The sequence below is a fragment of the Podarcis liolepis genome, assembly GCF_965112155.1.
Source record: "Podarcis liolepis genome assembly, chromosome: 2".
NCBI classification, from domain to species: Eukaryota; Metazoa; Chordata; class Lepidosauria; order Squamata; family Lacertidae; genus Podarcis; species Podarcis liolepis.
In genome coordinates this window covers 39,672,718-39,692,042 of record NC_139555.1, presented here as the reverse complement: position 1 = coordinate 39,692,042, position 19,325 = coordinate 39,672,718, and the positions used below count along the sequence as shown (strand labels likewise).

The following is a 19,325-nucleotide window of genomic DNA, read 5'->3' as shown; positions in this document are numbered from 1 at the left end:
CTAGCTCCTTGCTTGATGCAGTAAATCCAGAGCTAGAACAATTCCCCAAAGATGGTGGTCCAGCCTCTGTCTAGAGTTCTCCAAGATGGGAGATCCCATCACCTCCAAAGTAATTGATTCTATTGTCAAATGGCTCTTACCCTTAACGTGTTTTTCAGAACATTTCAATCAAAATCCACCCTCCTGTAGCTTCAGCTCATGAGACCTCGTCTTGCCTTCTGGACCATCAGAGAACAAGTGTTTGCTCTCTCCCTTCGTGAGAGCCCTTTGGGTATGTGAAATCTGCTTTCATGGGTGTCCCCTCTTCAGTCTTCTCCAGTTCTTTCAGCCTCTCTTAAGCCTCCCCCCCCCCGCAACCTTGCTGCCTATTTTCTTTGCCCTCCTTTGCTCCTGTTCATGTGCTTCTATGACCTTTTGAAAGTGTGGCTTCCTAGATGGAAGTTGGGACAAAGCAAATAATGGCTCTCAGTTAGTGGATTACAGTCAGTTTATAAAATTCTACAGCTCTGATTAACAGTTAGCTTCATAGTTACAGCACCCATGTAGAAAGCAGTTAGTCTGCTGTCAGATATTCATGGGGCAATTTGTTCAGGAGCTCCTACTCACCCTTCTTCTTTCTTGCTAATTTTATTTCCCACCTACCCACTTAACTTGATGGTTATTGGAGAGAGCAGAAAAATCCCCTTTTCCAAGCAACTGTTCATAGTAAAGAATCTCTCCCTGTCTTTGTACAGTGGTACCTCGGGTTAAGAACTTAATTTGTTCCGGAGGTCCGTTCTTAACCTAAAATTGTTCTTAACCTGAAGCACCACTTTAGCTAATGGGGCTTCCTGCTGCCACTGCGCTACTGTTGCACAATTTCCGTTCTCATCCTGAAGCAAAGTTCTTAACCCGAAGTACTATTTCTGGGTTAGCAGAGTCTGTAACCTGAAGCGTATGTAACCCGAAGCGTATGTAACCCGAGGTACCACTGTATCTGGTTGCTGTAAAAAAAGCAAAACAAAAAACAAAACAAGAATGTTAAAATGGTTAATGTTAAAATATTACAGCCCAATTCTCCAACACCATTTGCCCCTACACTTGGCCAGAGACTATTGGCAGTATGTACCATAGTATTTTAATATTCTTTTGGAAGCCGCCCAGAGTGGCTGGGGAAACCCAGCCAGATGGGCGGGGTATAAATAATAAATTATTATTATTATTATATTATGACTAAGTGAGCAGAGCACCAGACTGAGTCCTAGGTTTACATTTCTTGCTTTGCCATGCAATCACTGAATGATTCTACACAAAACACTTGCTGCAATAGGCTCAGTTTTCCCCATCTGTAAAACTGGGATAAACCTGCTCTTTAGAGATGTTGCAAGGATGTGAGGGTGTATGGACTTTTTATACGTGTGGTCATAAAGTTTTACTCAGAGAGACTCACTTAAATTTGTCACGTTCATTAATTTCAGTGAGTTTTCTCTGAGCAAATAGCATACATAGCCTTTACCTAAGTATTATGTAGTTGCATCCGTGCATTACCACTTATTTCACAGCAGGACCAATAATGTCATCTCCTGATGGGCTATTTGTAAATCCTCTACATGGCAAATAAGCTTTTCTCAGGGAGAAACTCGCCATCTAATCTAAGGCTACATTAGCATGCATAGCTAAGGGTTACACTGACACTTTCTTTTTGAAATATTCCCAAATCCTTTTATTATGAGCAACCAAAATGTTACAAAATAGGGGGTTAGCTTTTGAGTCCACCAGAGCTCTTCTGTAAAGCACAGCGGGAGGTAGGGTGAGGGAAGGGAAGGCTTAGTACTGAAGTCAAAATATCTGCAGTGGTCAAAAAAAATTGCCGTATAGTTTTGTGTGATTTTGCGGATCTGTCATGAAAGGTTTCTGCACTTGAGAATTTACCATTACACCACTGGATTTCATAAACCCAGAGAAATGATTTCATAAACCCAGAGAAATGAGTGGAATTCACATCCGAGTAAATAGCATGAGCAGGATCAGGCTTCAGAAGTGCTTCTGAAGTTGGCAATAGCTATATCTCTCCAGCTCTGAATTTCGAAGGTGGTGGTTGGAGAAGTACTGTATCTCCCAAAATCAACTCCCTCCCTATCCCAAGTGACTGCGCGGGGTGTGTCCCAACTACTTCTTTCTCCGCCTCCACTCAGAGTCCTCTCTGAAAGGCATCTCCGCCCACTCTGCTTTTGCCAACGTTCCGTTGGCTCCTGGGCCCGTCGCTCAAGCTTCGGAGGTGCCTTTCGGAGAAGTTTTTGCTACAATCAAGAGCTCCACGTGTGGTAGCCGCTGGAGCAGCCGGGAAAAGGGAGCCCCGCAGGAAAGAAAGGTGACAGGCGATTGGGAGGATTTTCGCCTACCCGTCCGCGCGAGGTGGGCGCTGCTGCTGGACAGCTAAGGAGCGCGCAAAATCCGAGCGAGGAGCGGCGGAAAAGCAACACTGCGCGCGGCAGCATCTGCGACCCGAGGTGGCTTGGGAAGAGTTGCCGGCTCAGGACTCGTTTGTTTCTTCTTCTGCTGCGCACAAAGCTCCAGCAGACCGGGGTGGGACTGGCTTCCCTTCTTTCCTCCATCAGCTGCAACGATCACCCGGGATCTCAGCCTGGGCGGCCGACAGAAGCTGTGGCAGAGAGAGGAGAGCCCTCTCAGTAATAGATCCTCTCCTTGAAACCCTGAGCGCATCCTCCTCCAGAGGCTGCCTCCCGGATCTGGCCGCGCTTCCGATCTCCGCCTGGATGCGCCGCGCTTCCTCCGAGAGGCGCCTGGCAGTGTTTCGCCAGCGCTCAGGCGCGCTGCTCCTTGGCTGCGCTTTAACCGGAGATGCGCCAAACTCGCCTCCCAGCTGGAGTTGATGCTACCCGCCCCTTTCGCAGCGGCAGGGCTGCTGCGAGGCTCCCTCGAAGGCCTGGTTTAAGCCCAGGTGCCCAGACCCCAACCCCCGCCCGACTCCAACGCCTGGCCGCTGGGATGATGCGCCCGTGAAGCTCCGCGCACGGGGGGAAACCAGCTGCGCCTTCTGCCCTTGCTCCCCACCCACCCAAACCCGTCAGTGGACCCCGATCCGAGCCGTCCATGATGGGGTTGCCCGCTCCCCGCCAGGCAGGGCTAAGGGGCTGAGCGTAGGGGGCGATGGCCCCGGCGCGGGGGGCCGCCTAGCATGGCCCGGGGAGGGGTGCCCCCCGCCTCAGCGCCTGGCCCAGAGCCCCTGCCCCGGCGCGCCCTGCGGAAGCTGCTGCTGGTCCTCGGCTCGCTCCTCATGTCTCTCTACGCCAGTTACTGCCTGGCCGGGGCTGCGCGCGTCCTCACCAGAGAGCCGGCCCCGATCCCGCTCGCGCCAGGCGACGAGGGCGCCGCCACGCCCCGCGATCCTTCGCTGCAGCCCCAGGCGGCGGGAGAGGGCACCAAGCGGCTGCCGCAGGCGGTGATCATCGGCGTGAAGAAGGGCGGCACGAGGGCGCTGCTTGAGTTCCTGCGGGTCCACCCGGACGTGAGGGCGGCGGGCGCCGAGCCGCACTTCTTCGATCGGAACTATGGCCGGGGGCTCGCCTGGTACAGGTATGGATGAGGATGCGCTGCTCTTGAACGTTGGCTTGGCTCAGGAGAGGGACTGGGCGCCCCTTCTCCTCCCCTTCCTTACTCTTGTGTGAATCCGGATTCAGTCCTGCCCAGATTGCTACTCTTGAGAAATATTGTGTGGGCAATTAAGGGGAATCCAGTACAGAGATATGAACTTAGGGGTCCTGTCACTCAGTGCCATGCGTCCAACTGTGTGCAGCAGAAAGTCATGCATACTTACCTTGGGAATTCCTAACCCCTATGAACACTAATACTTTCTCCTGCGTAAACATGTATAGGTTTTGATTACTATTTGTGGTAATTGCGAGGGTCTTAAAACTATTATTTCTGCCTTGGAAGCACTGCTTTTTAATTTGAAGTGTATGGGACATGCTGTGGTTATTTAATGCTGAGGGAAATATCATTTGCACATGTTCAGAAACACTGATTGAGTTGCATATTCCAGGACTGGCCAGGTCATAGAGGGCAGAATTACTTCTGGGCCTTTGAACAATGGTAAGAGTATTCCTAAACTTGCTTGGGTTCCTCTTAAGGAAATATGTGTGATGCTCTGCCCAGACCAGTCCTGAGTCCCGCCCCCCCATCATGCTTTGCAAACTCTCCCCGAGACCTTGCTACTGTCCTAGGTCCATAAAATCTGCGAACATTCCTTTCCACAACCACAGAAATCTATTGGCCTTTGCCCTGAGATTCTCCCACCAAGATTAAAGCCTTGTGTTTAAAAACCCACTTCAGAGCTCCAATATCTCCTTCACAAAAGGCAAACTTTGATGCCCAAATCTTCCTAAAGCCTCTCGTTTTTTGTTTTTAAAAAGTCAAAGGCCTTGGCATAATCTTTTTGTAAACCACTCTGAAGTTTTATTACAATCAAGTGGTATATAAATCTTGTGGAATAAAAAAATAAATCATTAACCAACCATGAGACCATAACTCCTGTCCACAGCCTCCCCATTGACCTGTATTTATCTTCTCTGGTACCAAACCTATGAAGGTATCTCAGCCCTGCATCTTTAACTGTCTGACCTGAGTTGTTCTACCTCAACTGTCAAAGTTACAGTCCTGACTTTTTCACAAGGGTAATCACAGTGTTTTCACAACAAGGTATGGGTAAAGCAGCTTTTGCTAGTTGGCCTTTTAATTAATAAGGTGTTTGCATGCTTAAAGCTTGGTCTCCAGCTTGGTCTCCCTACACTTCACCTTCACACCTGTCCCACAAGCCCACCTTTAACCATCACTCTGAGCACAACCAATTGTACTCAGTATGGCGACTCCTTGTGTAAGACGTTTTGCATCAGCCAGCTTTGAACCTCAGACGTCCCACAAATTGCATCCCTAAGAGAGGAGCCCCACTCCCTATAACTCCATTTGCTCTTCCTACACGCAGCCCCATCTCCTTTTCATGTTATATTAGGAACTACTTCCTATCTTCACAACTTGATCTGCATGTATCTGGAAGCGAAGCAAACTCTCTTGATTCCAATAAAGTTTTACCAAGTCAAGTGTGTTCAGATTTGCAACATTAAAAAGCTCAGAAGTCATCTTCAGGACATTGTTGCAGCCAGCTCCAGCCAGTCCTTCCTGATAAATGTTGTGAATGTATCAAACTTTCTGTAAAGAAATCCTTAATTAATCGTCCTGCATTCCATGAACCCACTTTCTCCCCCCTCTGAGCAATCAACTCTATTCGTTATATCTGACCTTTCCAGCCTCAGCCTTGAAAGTGACCTCACTCTGTATCTGTCTTGGACCCCCCTTCACCCTTATCTACAGGGTCAAAGAGGAGGTGTGCAAACATGATTGGCAAAACTCAATTAATCAAGGGCTCGTTTGGGATTTGAGGGTGGGGTGAGGAGGTAGAAGAAAGGCAGCCCTTGGCAAAACTCTGATTTGCAGGAGTGATGCCATGAGTGCTTCAAAATTTGGAATGCACCACTTATAATGCAGAATAAAAAGTGGAACAGACTATTTGGAACTGAATGTGTGTTTCAGCCAACAGAGGTCTTCAGGTTTGAATTGCTGATGTGAGGAATGTAAAGCTCCCAATTTGCCACTTGTTCAAACAGTCTGAAAGGTGATGATTTCTGCAAAAGGACAGGCGGTTCCGTCTCTAGTTCCTTCCTCAGGATTTCTTTTACTACTAGTTGTTAAATTAAAACAAACTGTAAGAATAACAGCCCATCTACTTCCATTAAAAGGGACGTGCATTGCAAAACATGGGTAGGCTCTCATTTTTACAGACTTGTATCTAGCAAAATTAAAAAGAAAGAGGGGTGTGTTTTTTTAGAAGGCAGAGTTAAGAAATTAGTTGTGTTACTCACTGATTGTCTGTTTCAAAGCTCTTAACAACATTCTTGCCAGTGGATTGTGGGAAATTAGTGCAATTAACCGCCTCTCTGTTCCTGTAAATACTTTTATCGTTTTATTTCTTCTGCCATTGACACATTTATGCAGTCATGAGGGATTTGTGCAACTGGAGCCTTTGATGGAGAATTTTTGATGCTGTGCAAAAGGTCCTTCTAAAAACCATGGGCCCAATCCAGAGGCAAAGTTAGGTGTGCTTGACACTACAGTCTTGTATGCATCTAGTCCAACCTGCTACATTGCAGGAATCTCAACTAGATCATACATGACACTTGGTCATCCAACCTCTACTTGAAAGCCCACAAGGAAGGAGAGTCCACCACCTCTTGTGAGTGTCTGTTCCACTGTTAACTGAGGTTTATTCCTTGGTAAGTGGGTGTTTTTGATATTAGAACTATATTCACCCTTTCCCAACTTTGGGAGGTGGGAGGTGGGTATGCCAGTTGTGTGAGGCCAAAAGCAGGTGTGGCTGTGGCACATTCTGGCATTCATAGACACACAGCCTGTCTCTCCTCAGCTGATCTGTGCAGGTGAGCTGGGGGGTATTGTCCCCTTTCAGATCCTCAAATGATTAAACTGATGGCCACAGAGGGGACAACTTGCATCCCCTTCAGGGCCCCTGGACAGTGTCTCCTTTTTTTGTTTTTGATGCTGCCAAAATCAGTGGGTTTAAGGGCCAAAATAAAATTGATCGGAGGGCTGCATCAGACCAGGGCTTAGCCACCCCCAGGGTATAGGCTTGCATCCTCTCTCACTGAAACCAGCAGGGTTTAATATATTTTTGGTGTAGGAGAACAAAGGATACCTATTCAAATGGTGACGTTTTATTCCAAGTCAGTGCTGTCTACACTGGCTGGCAGTGACTCTCCCAGGTATGAGGCAGGAGCTCTCCCCATCTTTTCCTGGAGTTGGCAGGGCTTGCACCTGTAGAACTACATGTGTCACAGGTCGCTATTGGGGAATGCTGTGACAGTGCTAGTGAGGAGCTACACTGTCTCCATCCTTCTTGTGCCTTCTTGTGATCTGTAGAAAAAGATGCTGAACTACAACACCCATAAACTGCATCCTGCATGGCTAATGGCAAAGGATGATGGGAGCTGTAGTGTAGCAACACGTGGAGAACCACAGGAATCCTGCACCTGGTATACTAGACAGACTGCTGGACTTGTGCTGGAAAGGGGTACACCTCTTCCACACACACCCTTTTTTTTGAAGGGGAATGGTTGTGTGAATCAGGCATATGCAAGCAGAGGGAGTGTGATTGACAAACACTTCTTGTAAATGGCAGAAGGGACTTTACCCTTTCAGCTTTGGGGCCATGTGTGATTGTTTTGACCCTTTAAGGGTGTGAGTAGAATTTCCTTTGTTTTCTTTCAATGTCGTTGTCATGTAGCCAAATCTGATTGTTTATGCATCATCATGGGCTCATCCACACAGGAGCTTGAAGCTACTTGCATGATGATTTTTTTTTGGGGGGGGGGGTTGCCACTATCCACAAAACATCCCGTGAAGCCCATACTCCCCCCCCCCAATTTATCCCCCATGGATAAATCTGATAAAACCTCCAGCATGAAATTGCTTGTTCCCTGATGTGCATTTTGAGGTCACAATGTGGAAGGGCTCTTTTTTTACACATGCAGACATCTCATTGGGTCTTGTTTCCACCAGTTGCTGCTGAGGATGTGGTTGTGGTACACACACACACACACACAGCTGTTTTGTGTGAAATTGCTGTTGTGCAAAACAGCTATATTAAAAATGAAACTGGCCCTTCAGGATATAAACAGGAATTGGCGGGTACAGTAGGAAGGAAAAAGAAAACACTCGCTCTCCAAATCCCGCCACTCAAGAGTGCTCTCCCCCCCCCCAGCCCATCTTGTCTCAGGTATGTATGCCTGTGTGTGAAATGCATTTACGTTTAATTATTGACTGCCCAGAGATTATTAGTTATTGGGTAGTATAAAAGCACTGTCAATAAAGAAATGAATGAATGAACGAATGTTACCAGTCCATGCACTTGTGCTATTTTGCCTGATGGCTTGACCCTGCCATGTAGCATTCAGCAAGATTCACTGCCCTTCTTGCACCCCACACCCCCAAACTGACTACTTTGACAAAGCAGCTCCCCCGCCCCTTGTGCCTCCTGATGGGCTTGTTTCGTGAAACCTGAGTGGGTAGAGAGAAGGGAGATCACAGTTCTCTATCTCCACTTTCAGGATCCCATCCTGAAATAAGCTGAAGCCAGATCATAGTAGGGTTGGAGAAAGCATCCCTATTGGTGTAGTGGTTAAGAGCCGTGGACTCATAATCTGGTGAACCGGGTTCACTTCCCTGCTCCTCCACATGCAGCTGCTGGGTGACCTTGGGCTAGTCACATTTCTCTGAAGTCTCTCAGCAGAGTGTTTGTTGTGGGGGAGGAAGGGAAAGGAGATTGTTAGCCGCTTTGAGACTCCTTTGGGTAGTGATAAAGCGGGATATCAAACCCAAACTCTTCTTCTTCAAACTCTTAATATCCCTAGCAACAAATAAAAACACATATGGAAAAGTCACAGCCTTTTATCCATTTTATTTCTAAACTGCTTTGCATGGCAACTGGGATAGGGGAGATCCTGAAAGAGAAAGACTTTTATTTGGGATTGCCAAACAATCACCTCACCAGGGCTCTGTGCCTTAGATGGACAGCTTGACAGAAACCAGAGTAGGAGAATGTGTGGTTCCAGCTCCGTGCTGGGACCACCCTCACCTGTCGCATGCCTATCTTGGGCCCTGTCTGGAACAAGCTAGGTCACCAGGGTGCTATCATTGAGGAGGGAAAGGGGAAGCACAGAATATTTGCCAGGCATTAGGCAGCAACTGGAGCACATCCGAAGCCCCTGAACCCAGATGCACCGGCAGCTGTGCTTGTGAGGAGTGAGAGAGAAGAGGGAGTAGTGGCCACCTAAGTGCTCAGACAGTGTTCAGGTCTCAACCACTCCTCACCACCAATCATCATGGGGGGGGGGATTTCAGTGACTGAATTCTCATAGTTTTGCATTGCTGTTCATTTGGGCTGTGATCTTCTAAGGTAGATGTGCTCATGACTGTTTGGCAGCTGGAGGGGAGTGCCTGGCCTTTGCCAACAGGGCACTTGACCTGAACGTATTCACCTATAGTAAGGTACGTGTGAGAGAGGTATGGGAGACAGTCATGGCAAATCATACTTGGCCCCAATGCTTTCTCTTCCTTTGCTCACCTGCTCTGCCCTTGCACCCTCAATTTTTGGTGTGGAGCCTGGTGTTTGCAGTCTCCAGTTTGTGGCTGGAGTCCCAGGTTGAGGTGCATGTAAAGGTTCTTAGAAAGGAAATGCTAGCAGTGTGTTAAGTCCCCATGTGTGCTGCAATGTCAGGTTGCTTGTGCAGGTCTCCCTTTTGTGGCAAGGTGCTCAGAACTACCCCTTGGGAAGTCTAGGTATGACACGAGGCCAGAGAAGTATCATCCCATGCATTTGCCTTATCCTCCTCTTAGGTTTACATACAGTGGTACCTCAGGTTAAGTACTTAATTCATTCTGGAGGTCCGTTCTTAACCTGAAACTGTTCTTAACCTGAAGCACCACTTTAGCTAATGGGGCCTCCTGCTGCCACTGCGCCACCGGAGCCCGATTTCTGTTCTCATCCTGAAGCAAAGTTCTTAACCTGAAGCACTATTTCTGGGTTAGCGGAGTCTGTAACCTGAAGCGTATGTAACCTGAAGCATATGTAACCTGAAACGTATGTAACCCGAGGTACCACTGTACCAGTGGGTGATGTGCTGTGATTGGGTGCTGAGTTGCACCATGCTGGACTCAATGGAAGGTCAATTTCCCGCACTGGATTTGAGGTGACATTAAAAACTGTGCCTCAGATGGAGGTCCAGCTGTGGATTGTAGGGATGTAGGATACAACACAAGTGTGCCCCTCCACAGCCCTGCCATGACTGTGCCCTATTTCAGCCTTTCCTTCAGCATACTTGGTGTTCCGCTTGTGTAGTGGGGCTCTCAGTCAGTGGATGTTTAGTGTATGATTGTGTCCTAAGTTTCTTCCATCCTGTAGTTGAGGGCTGTGCAACACCTTGCAGGAATGTCTTCAGCTCTGACCTGACCCCCCACCCTCCACTCCGCTTCAGTTCCTTAAATAAGCCACTTTCACAATGGTAGAATTTTGAGAAATCTAATAAACGTCGGTTACAGGAGGTGCCTGCAAAGGCAGCTTTAATCAAATCCAATCAAATATTTTTTAATAGAATGCATTCATCATTCATTGGGAAAGGGGACAAAAAAAAAGAGACCACAATGTGAAAATAAACATGAAAGCCAAAGGGCAATTGTCTTATTTGCAATTTGCATTGTTTAGATGGTTCTCCCACGTGCTCCTGTCATTTAAAGTTAATAAAGTTGTGTCCTCTGGCAAGTTAATATGAAAATAGCTTGTTGGCTCAGCAAGCAATTTGTCTTTGTTGCACGGCAGAAATGCTTTGTTTCCCGTCAAGTACGCAGGAGTGGAACAAAGGGCTTTAAGGCTGGGATTGGTGTACACTTAGCAATGAACCATCCTTCCAAATGATCATCAGTAGGTCTTCCCTGTAAAGTCTAGGCTCAGGTAAGACTTCAGTCAAAGGCTCACTTGCTAGGGAAATGAATGCAATGGAACTTACTCTGAGTACACATGCTAATGATTGCACTGTACTCCTCGGATAACACCTATTCACCTAAGTTTTATTCAGAGTACACCCACTGAAATCAATTAACATGACTAAGTTAGGTCCACTGATGTCAGTGGGTCTACTCTGGGTAAAATTGTGTTGAATATCACCCCTTGTTCTGATATGACCTCAGCTCTAATTATTCCTGTGGTTGAACCTGTTGCTTGCTTGGTTTGAAAGAATAAGGATAAAGGGAGAAGCAGAATAAGTTATGTGCAGTGCCATCTGATGTATGTCTGCTCAATAATACATCCTACTGCATTCAGTAGGGCTTGGAGTAAGTCTTGAGCTACAGCCAGAATGTCTAAGTCAGCAATCCTGTAGACACTTACCTGGGAGTGTCTACAGCAGTGGTTCTCAAAGGGTGTGGTGCAACACAATAATGTGGCAAGAGAGGATGGCAAGTGTTGTGGGAAGATTCAAGGACAATCAATATATTTTGGGAATGATTCATGTTCTTATGTAGTTGCATTTCTGGGTGTCCCGTGATCATATTATAAAGTTGTTGTGTTTTATGTTATAAATCAAGCACTGCTAGGAGTTGCTTCTTATTGTTCTCCAATGTATTTCCTATCAATAAAAAAACTGGTGGGGTCCAAGCAAAGGTTTATTCTGAAGGTGTGGCCCAGAGAGAACCACTGGTCTGGTCTATAGGATTACAGGCTTAGACATTCTGGTTGTAGGTCAGGAATGGGAGCCTAATTGACTTGAACTACCAGAAGTCCTTACCATTGGTTGTGCTCGCTGGGTCTGATGAGATCTGGTGTTCAACAATTTCTGGAAGGCCACAGGTTCTTCATCCCTGTTGTAACTGAAGCATTGTTCTTGAAACAGGAGTCATATATTTAGGTGCCAATTTATGCCCCTTTAACCCCATGAATTCTGTGGTATACCGACCAGATGCATTTCCCCCAGATAATAAAGACTTTCTATTCCTGAAACCCAAAGCTGTCTTAGGAATGGTATTTTCTTAACTGTGCAGTTATCCAATTTTGCGTGCCTTGAAAGAGAATCAGAAAGGAAACATTAAAACTTCTGAGGTTTTTCACATTTATTTTTAAGCACATTTTTCTTGACTTTGAAAATAAACACCTGACTTTGGGGACAGTGTGTGGTCACAAAGTCTGGCTGACACTCAAGGAAACTGTTTTATACTTAGTTGTGATCCTAAGGAGACTTGGACATAAATTCCAGTGCAATCAAGGAAATAGCTTTGGGAGGAAACTCTTTGCATATAGTTTCAGAAACTTTGTCTGAGTAAAGAATGCAGGATTGGATAAAGGAGCTGCCTCATCAGCAGTGGATTTAAGGGAGCATGACTGATTCAGTCACACTGGGTATGGAGCCTTGGAGGTGCCACAACTGTGATGCAGAATGGAAGATAAGAGGTGCACTGCAGAAATTTGAGACCCCAAGATCTGCCACTGGCCTCAAACATTGCAGTGCAATTAATTATTATTTTTAAGTGGCCATAATAATTTTCACATAGGTACAATAGATCTTGGAGACACTTTGATTTCTGCATGGTTTTATTTAATCTGTCCTATAATTCATCACCACAACCACCTTTCACCATATTGTGGTGATTGGAGTGGCTTCAGAAAACAATACACTGCAATTAAAAGCTAAACCAATCCATCAAATTGAAACTGTGGCCACAGAGCTATTTGACACTTTAACAGATCGCTGATCTGCACTGAGACAGCTTTTGAAAAGTTGTAGTCCAACTCAAGTACATGTTAGTCTGCCCTAAATTGCCCTGATTTGCCTCATTACTCAAGGTACAGAGAAAACAGAGGCACACTCATAGAGCTGGATTCAGCTAATGAGTCCTGATAGCAGAAGCCTGTGGAAGGTATTCTGCTAGCGCAGTGGGACTTTTCACTCATGTGTGCTCCTCACATTGGCTTTGGAGTGGTCAGGGAACCCCAGAGCAGTACATGAGGGGAGAGGAGAGATTGTTCCATCCAGCAAGCTGAAATGCAACAATCTCCTTAACACTACACTGAATTCCTCCCCATGCATTTATACATTAGGATCTAATGTCTTCAGGAATAAGATGTCAGAGTGAGATCAGTAAAAGGATCCCATACTTGCCTTTGGGATTTAGGAAGTAAGAGGGGAGACCCACCGGTTCCTGGTGCCATTCTTTTTTGAATAACTTTTTTTAAAAAAGCATTTAATGTTTTCCATCTTGCTCCTTAGAGTAATTTAAAAATAGTGTTAGATTAACCTTGCATGGAAATAAATGGAAGTTGAACTGTTGATGGGCAAGTTCAGTAAGTACTCAATATAGTTGGTGACTATTCTTATACGAAAAATTCAAAGCCAACAAAGCACCTGTTTGATTCTAGTTCATATTTTTTATAGACCAAAGCAATTTGCAACCAATTTTCTCTGAAGTAGATACATCAGGACTACTTGGGAGTAAGATTTGAGGATCAGTTTTACAGCATCTATTCCATGTCTTCTACAAAGCTGAAGATAAACAGTGCAATACTATGCATGTTTACTCAGGAGTAAGTTTCACTGTGTTCACGAGGCTTACTCTCTAGTATGAGTGTTTAGGATTGCAGGCTACCCAAAGCTTTTTTGGGGAGGGAAGAGCATTTTCCTGATAAAACTTTTGGCCAGTATAGAAATCCCATCCCTAATTAAGCTCCAAGCCATTAAAACTAGCAAATACAACATACGGATGTTTATGTTAAAATATCCTAGTGGAACACGGTGTTTGGAACATGCAATTAGAAGAGCACAGTAGCTTTAACATCAGTCTCTCAAGTTGTTCTCTTGGGTTAGTTTCTATTTTTTACTTACATAAGAGGACAACAGTGACCTCTACAGTTGAAAATAAAACATTAATGGACCTACTAGAACGGAAATATTTAGTAACGAAGCATACATTTAAAAAACGATGCATAGAAACAGAGTTTCATGTTGCTTTTCTAATGAGAAATCAAAAGTTTAGTAATATTGTGGACAGAAGCTGAGTAGGTCAATCTGATTAAGCTCTTTTATTTCTTAAAAAAACCCCAACAAGACAGTGATTTTGAAGACTATAGGAAAGCAGAGTGTGCTCCTCTAGCTAATCCCCCTGTTAGCCAGTTAAATTCTTTCTGCTTGCTTATGGATCAGAATCGGAAATGAAACATGTCTGCAGTGCTGCATGTTGATTCAAGGGGAACAAAGTCTCTTCCCTGCTCCCACCCATACCTTCCCTTAAGAGCACATCTCTCCCATTGCAAAGGCAGATCACCCACTGCAGAGATCCTTATTTAAACACAATAGCGGGGCTTTAAATTTGAAAGCGGTGACATCTCAATGGATGGATCCATGTGGGCTGGATATTTCGGGGGAAGCTGAGTGCCTGCAGCAGCGTTCTCTCTGTTTCACGTCTGCAAGTTCCTAGGTTCACAAGGGAGAAATTGGGAAAGGAGTGAGTTGGGGGGGGTAGCCAGTCACAATGGCCTCATTGATTTAAAAAATTGAGGAATCGTTGAACAAGTCTATTGAGCAGGCAGAGTTCAATAGCAGGTGAAGCTTCCCCCGCCCGCCCCCTTCCTTCAGTGTAATGTGACTTTATAAAGCCTGAGGGTGAAGGAAACCTTATGTAGGTTGTGTTAAAAATGTAGGGGAGTAAGTTACAAAGGATGGGGTGGGGGTGGGGGGAGGAAAGAAATCATTACTAAGGACGTTAGGGTGAAGGGTTGTTTTTGAGAGGTGCTATTTTTGCCTTCTGATCCTTTGTTTAGCCTGCCACAGATTCAGTTGCCCACTGGAATGCCATTATCCCGTCAGTCACTCCAAGATCGTCTATTTAGTATGTTTTAATCTTGCCTGCCTTTGTAAAGCTGCCACTGGATTTGCGAGAGGAAAAGAATGCCACTATCTTAGGCAGCGTTCTGCAAGGAGATGAAAGATGATTCAGTATACTTTTCTTTCAAGGATCTCTGTGTGTATGTGTAGGGGGTTAAGTACTGGCACTCCTCGATGCTTCAGATCTGGGAAGTTCTGTGTCTTCTAATTAATACTGTTTCTTTGCTTACACACATCTTCCCCCTCCCTCAAAAGGCAGCTACGAATGGTGGGAATCAAAGCAAAGGCCAAAGTTTGCACTTCCTTGAAAAGGGCTTGGAGAGAAGCCTGTTCCAGCAGCTGGAGGCAGCTGTGGAGCCCCTGCTTCCTGTACGGCTTCCCGTCCTCAGTGCCTCAAGCTCTTCCTCACATGAAAAAGTTGCGATGGAATCTGAGCCTTGGGGACTGAGCACTTGGCTGCTGTTGTGGCCTGCCTGCGCGTGAGATGGCTTAGCAAAATGCAGGGTCCAAAGCGCCAGAATGGGGTGCATCACAGCTCTGAAAGAAGCCGTAGTGTTTGGCATGCCATCCATCATTTGGAGAAGGGTTGGGTTGATTAATATGTACTGTATGCAGGTTACATTCAAGGTGACAGTAAGCACATTTAAGCTTTGAAGGGATTTGTCTGTTACATCTCTGTACTCCCCCGTCACACTCAGTCTTCTTGGTAGAAATCAGGAGCAGGAATTGGGCTTCTGTTCTTGATCTCCTGCTTCTCTTACCAAAGGCGGGGGGCTAATTTCCCAGTCGGAGGTGAAATTCAGCATTCAGACAGCTGTAGAATCTTCCACTCAGGCCAAAATCTTAGAAACATAGGAAGCTGCCTGATACAGAGTTAGATTGTTGACTCATCTAGCTCAGTATTGTATATACTGACTGGTAGCAGTTCTCTAGGATTTCCATCAGTAGTCTTTTCAGCCATATCTGGAGATGCCAGTTATTGCACTTGGGACCTAGTACATGCAAAGCAGCTTCCCTACCATGACAAGAATGAAGTAGCTAGAGAGAATGAATCGTGGTTTCACTTGTCTTAATACTAATGCACAGGGTATAGAAAACAAGCAAGATGAGGTTGAGCATTTAATAAAGCATGGCAAATATGACCTAATAGGCATTACTGAAACCCTGGTGGGATGCGACTCATGACTGGAATGTAGAAATTGAGGGGTGTAAGCTATTCAAAAGGAATAGACCAAACAGGAAGGAACCAGCAGCATTATATGTAATAGAATATCAAGAATGTAAGATTCAATAAAGTACTCAATTGCCTTGCTGACAATTTCATTTTCTAGAAGGTGGTGTCTTCCAACTCTGCAGTTCTATGAAAAAAATAGGACTTACTGAATACATGTATCTAGGAGTTCACTTTTCAGGGGAGAAAAGAAGGGGGAGAGATAAAGTTTGTTAGAAACATAGGAAGCTGTAACTGGTCCATCTAATTCAGTACTCTCTGTGCCAGGGGTAGCCAATGTGGTACCTCTGGATGTTGTGGACTACTACTCCCACCATTCCTGACCATTGGTCATTTTGGTTGAGACTGATGGAGTAGTAAACCAAAATTTGGAAGCCTTCAAATGTGGCAGAAGATCTGCACCTCTCTGCCCTTCATTAACATTGCTCTGTTAGGCTGCAATCCTAAACTCTCTCACCTGGGCATACTCAATGGAGTTCACTTCCAAATAGGCTTGTACTGATAGGTTTGCTTCATTAAGACCAATGAATTTAATGGAACTTATCTCTGAGTAGGCATGCACTGTAAACTCAACTAACAAACATTTTAAATATTTGAACTCCTCCAGAGTAGTGTCATGGATTCCACTATTTTATCATTTCCCCCTTCTTCCAGGCTCCCCTTCTCATAAGCAGATGTGTCCTTTATGCAGATGTGTGTTTACACATATGCATCCCTGAACTGGTATCAGTAGACTTGGTTTTATGTGCCAGTTATCTCCTCGAAAGGGCATCATTTATTATTGTTTCAGGGTGTGTATGTAAGATGTTATTCTTCAGACAGATGGCAATCCCTGTGCCTGTAGTCTGGCTTCAGGCACAGAATCCTATAAAAGCAGCTGTCGGCTCTGTAATGAGCTTTTGAACTCTGACCTGTCATTCGGAGGGTCGGGGTTTTCACAGGCTGGCTGTTGGGAAGGCAGTGTCTCTTGAATCACACTGTACCCTGTGTCTGAAGCCACAAGGTGATTACCAGGAAATAATTCCATGATGGCAGCCTCATACATCTTTAATAAGTTTAGGGCAAGAAAGAAAGAGAGCCCCAGACCAGCTGACTGTGACATCTGGGTGTGTGGGGTGTGTAAAGTGAAGAAGGTACAGTGAAATTGGTAGGGCATACAAAACTTGTTGTGTTCAGTCGCTGGGTGTTTCTTCACCTTTGAGTTTCATGCAATGTGCTCATGCATATTAGACCTCTGGCAAGAATTCCTTTGCCTACACCTTCAAACATCTATCACTCAAACACACACCTTTTCCACTTTCCTCTGTGAGTTGGAGTGTGTGCAGGACCTCTCAGAGGTTCAGAGATGTCTGGGCCACTTCCAGCTTTTGAGGCCGGTAGCCGTAATAAAAAACAAAACAAAAAATAAACCTGATTATTCATGAAAACAATAAGTGGTTTGTTTATATAATCATCTGTCCTGAGAGAATATATATATATATTAATGTTTATGAACACTTATAAATCCCCAACATGACCAAATCTATGTTGGTTATAATAACAGTATGCCTTTTATCAAATCACATCTCTTATTTGCTGGAATATGCCAGTGGCGTAGCGTGGGTTGTCAGCACCCGGGGCAAAGCAAGTAATTTGCGCCCCTAACCCGTGGATTTGCGCCCGGTGTGGCCGGCCCCCCCTGCACCCCCCACGCTATGCCACTGGAATATGCAGCTCTAAACTGAGAGACTTGTGTCTATATTTGGGGCTCTCTTTGAGCTTGAGGCCCAAGTCAGTTGGCTGATCGGCCCTGAGGGTGTCTGGAGAGGACTTCTCCACACAAATACAAATGCATTAAAAATGAAGGCAAACCCACCATTCTCTTTTCATTCCCTAGGTTTGACTGCAAAGTTGTGTTTACAATGTGCTTGATATTACCCCATTGATTGTGGACACCACAATAATCCATATTCTGCTGTTTGTCTTCTTGTCAGGAAGAGCTTGTATGGGTTTTGGGACTCTGTCATCTTGCCATAACCTCTTCCTGCTCACTAAACCCTATTGCCCCATCTGCTCCTGACACCTCCTCCTCAGAGTCCTCCCTCTGACCACTTATCATCTTCCCACCACCAGTCCCCTGACTCTGAGTCGTCTTCCCATGGGATTCCCTAGCTGGTGGCTCCTACCACTCTTCTACTTCCAGCCAGTCCATGACTGCATCCACGTGTGGTTTTTAATTTTAATTTTTAAAAGGCCATTCAGCAGAATTGGAATGCAAGCAAAAGTTAACTTCTCTCTAAATACTCTCTCATTTCCATCCTTCTTATTATACATTGACGTCTTACAGTATAATCATAGTGGTAAACATGTCACCTCAGAGTTCAATGGAACTTACTCCACAGTAAGTATGTACAGTGGTACCTCAGGTTACGTACTTAATTCATTCCGGAGGTCTGTTCTTAACCTGAAACTGTTCTTAACCTGAAGCACCACTTTCGCTAATGGGGCCTCCCGCTGCCGCCGCGCCGCTGGAGCACGATTTCTGTTCTCATCCTGAAGCAAAGTTCTTAACCTAAGGTACTATTTCTAGGTTAGCGGAGTCTGTAACCTGAAGTGTATGTAACCCGAGGTACCACTGTATAGGGGTTGCAGTGTTAGTAATACACCATGACTTAACCTTTCCTAGAAAGTATCCAAACTTAGCCTAGAAAAACAGTGCAAAGAAAAAAAATTCTGTTCACAGTGTGTTCAGGTGTAGTGAAAAGGAATCGATCCGTTCCAGCCTGTGTTTTTCCTATGCTCTGTACTTGTCTAAAATAGAAAAGTTAAATCATTGGAATTTATGAGGTTCAACTTCTCTAATTTAATATGTCTATTGATTTCTCCCGACCTCTTTCTTGAATTATAGCCCATCCTTTCCCAAACGCTCAAGTGGGTAACAATGTTGGAATCATCAAACCTTCTAGGATAATCAAAACTATCCTTATCTTTCTCCCCACATCATAAAGTCCCCATTTATATGACTTCTCTGGACACTTTAAAAATATTTCAAATGTTCTATAGATTCCGTTTTCTATTTCTCCTTCTTTCTTCATCACCCTAACCCGATGGAAAAAGCAGGTACTACTGTCAGTTTGTTCATTATTTATCGCTTCAATTTACATCCCACCCATCATCATTTTCATCCTCTGGGCAGTAGAGGAAGTTTTCAGCTGCCCCTTCTGGCAATCAAGAATCTTTCATTTCCTCCAGCCCTTCTGAAGGTGAAGTTCCTGGGTTTGACCAAGCTAGATCTCTCTCTTGCTCCACTCCTACACGCTAATAAAATTCTTCCAAAGTTGCCTGCTTTTGAAGGCTGGGATAAAAGCTCATGGGATGAAAGTAGGATGAAGAATTTGAGTACTCTCAAGGGCTACCTCACCTTGGAGCAAGTTACTGCACTGCCTCCAGGCAGCAGATTCTAGAGAGTATATACCGTGTGTGCTATTTTATTGCCTCCAGCCTGTATCTCAGTGCTGACATGTTTGCTTTCAAAAATGAGCTGAGGAGCGTTGTTGTTTTGACTGATTTGCTTCAGGCATGGAAATATGTAGGGCCAGGGATGAGTCTTTCCCTTGGCATAT

At 45.2% G+C, this 19,325-nt stretch overlaps 1 protein-coding gene across 1 annotated transcript in view; it reads left to right on the top strand.

The window, feature by feature from the left end:
• Positions 1–1,855: 1,855 nt before the first annotated feature.
• LOC310699567 (heparan sulfate glucosamine 3-O-sulfotransferase 3A1-like) overlaps positions 1,856–19,325 on the top strand; it is a 71,360-nt gene continuing 53,890 nt past the window's right edge. Inside the window, exon 1 of the mRNA XM_083487688.1 lies at positions 1,856–3,576. Coding sequence (XP_083343814.1) covers positions 3,179–3,576 — 398 coding nt within the window. The 5' untranslated portion in view covers positions 1,856–3,178. The remainder of the gene's footprint in view (positions 3,577–19,325) is intronic.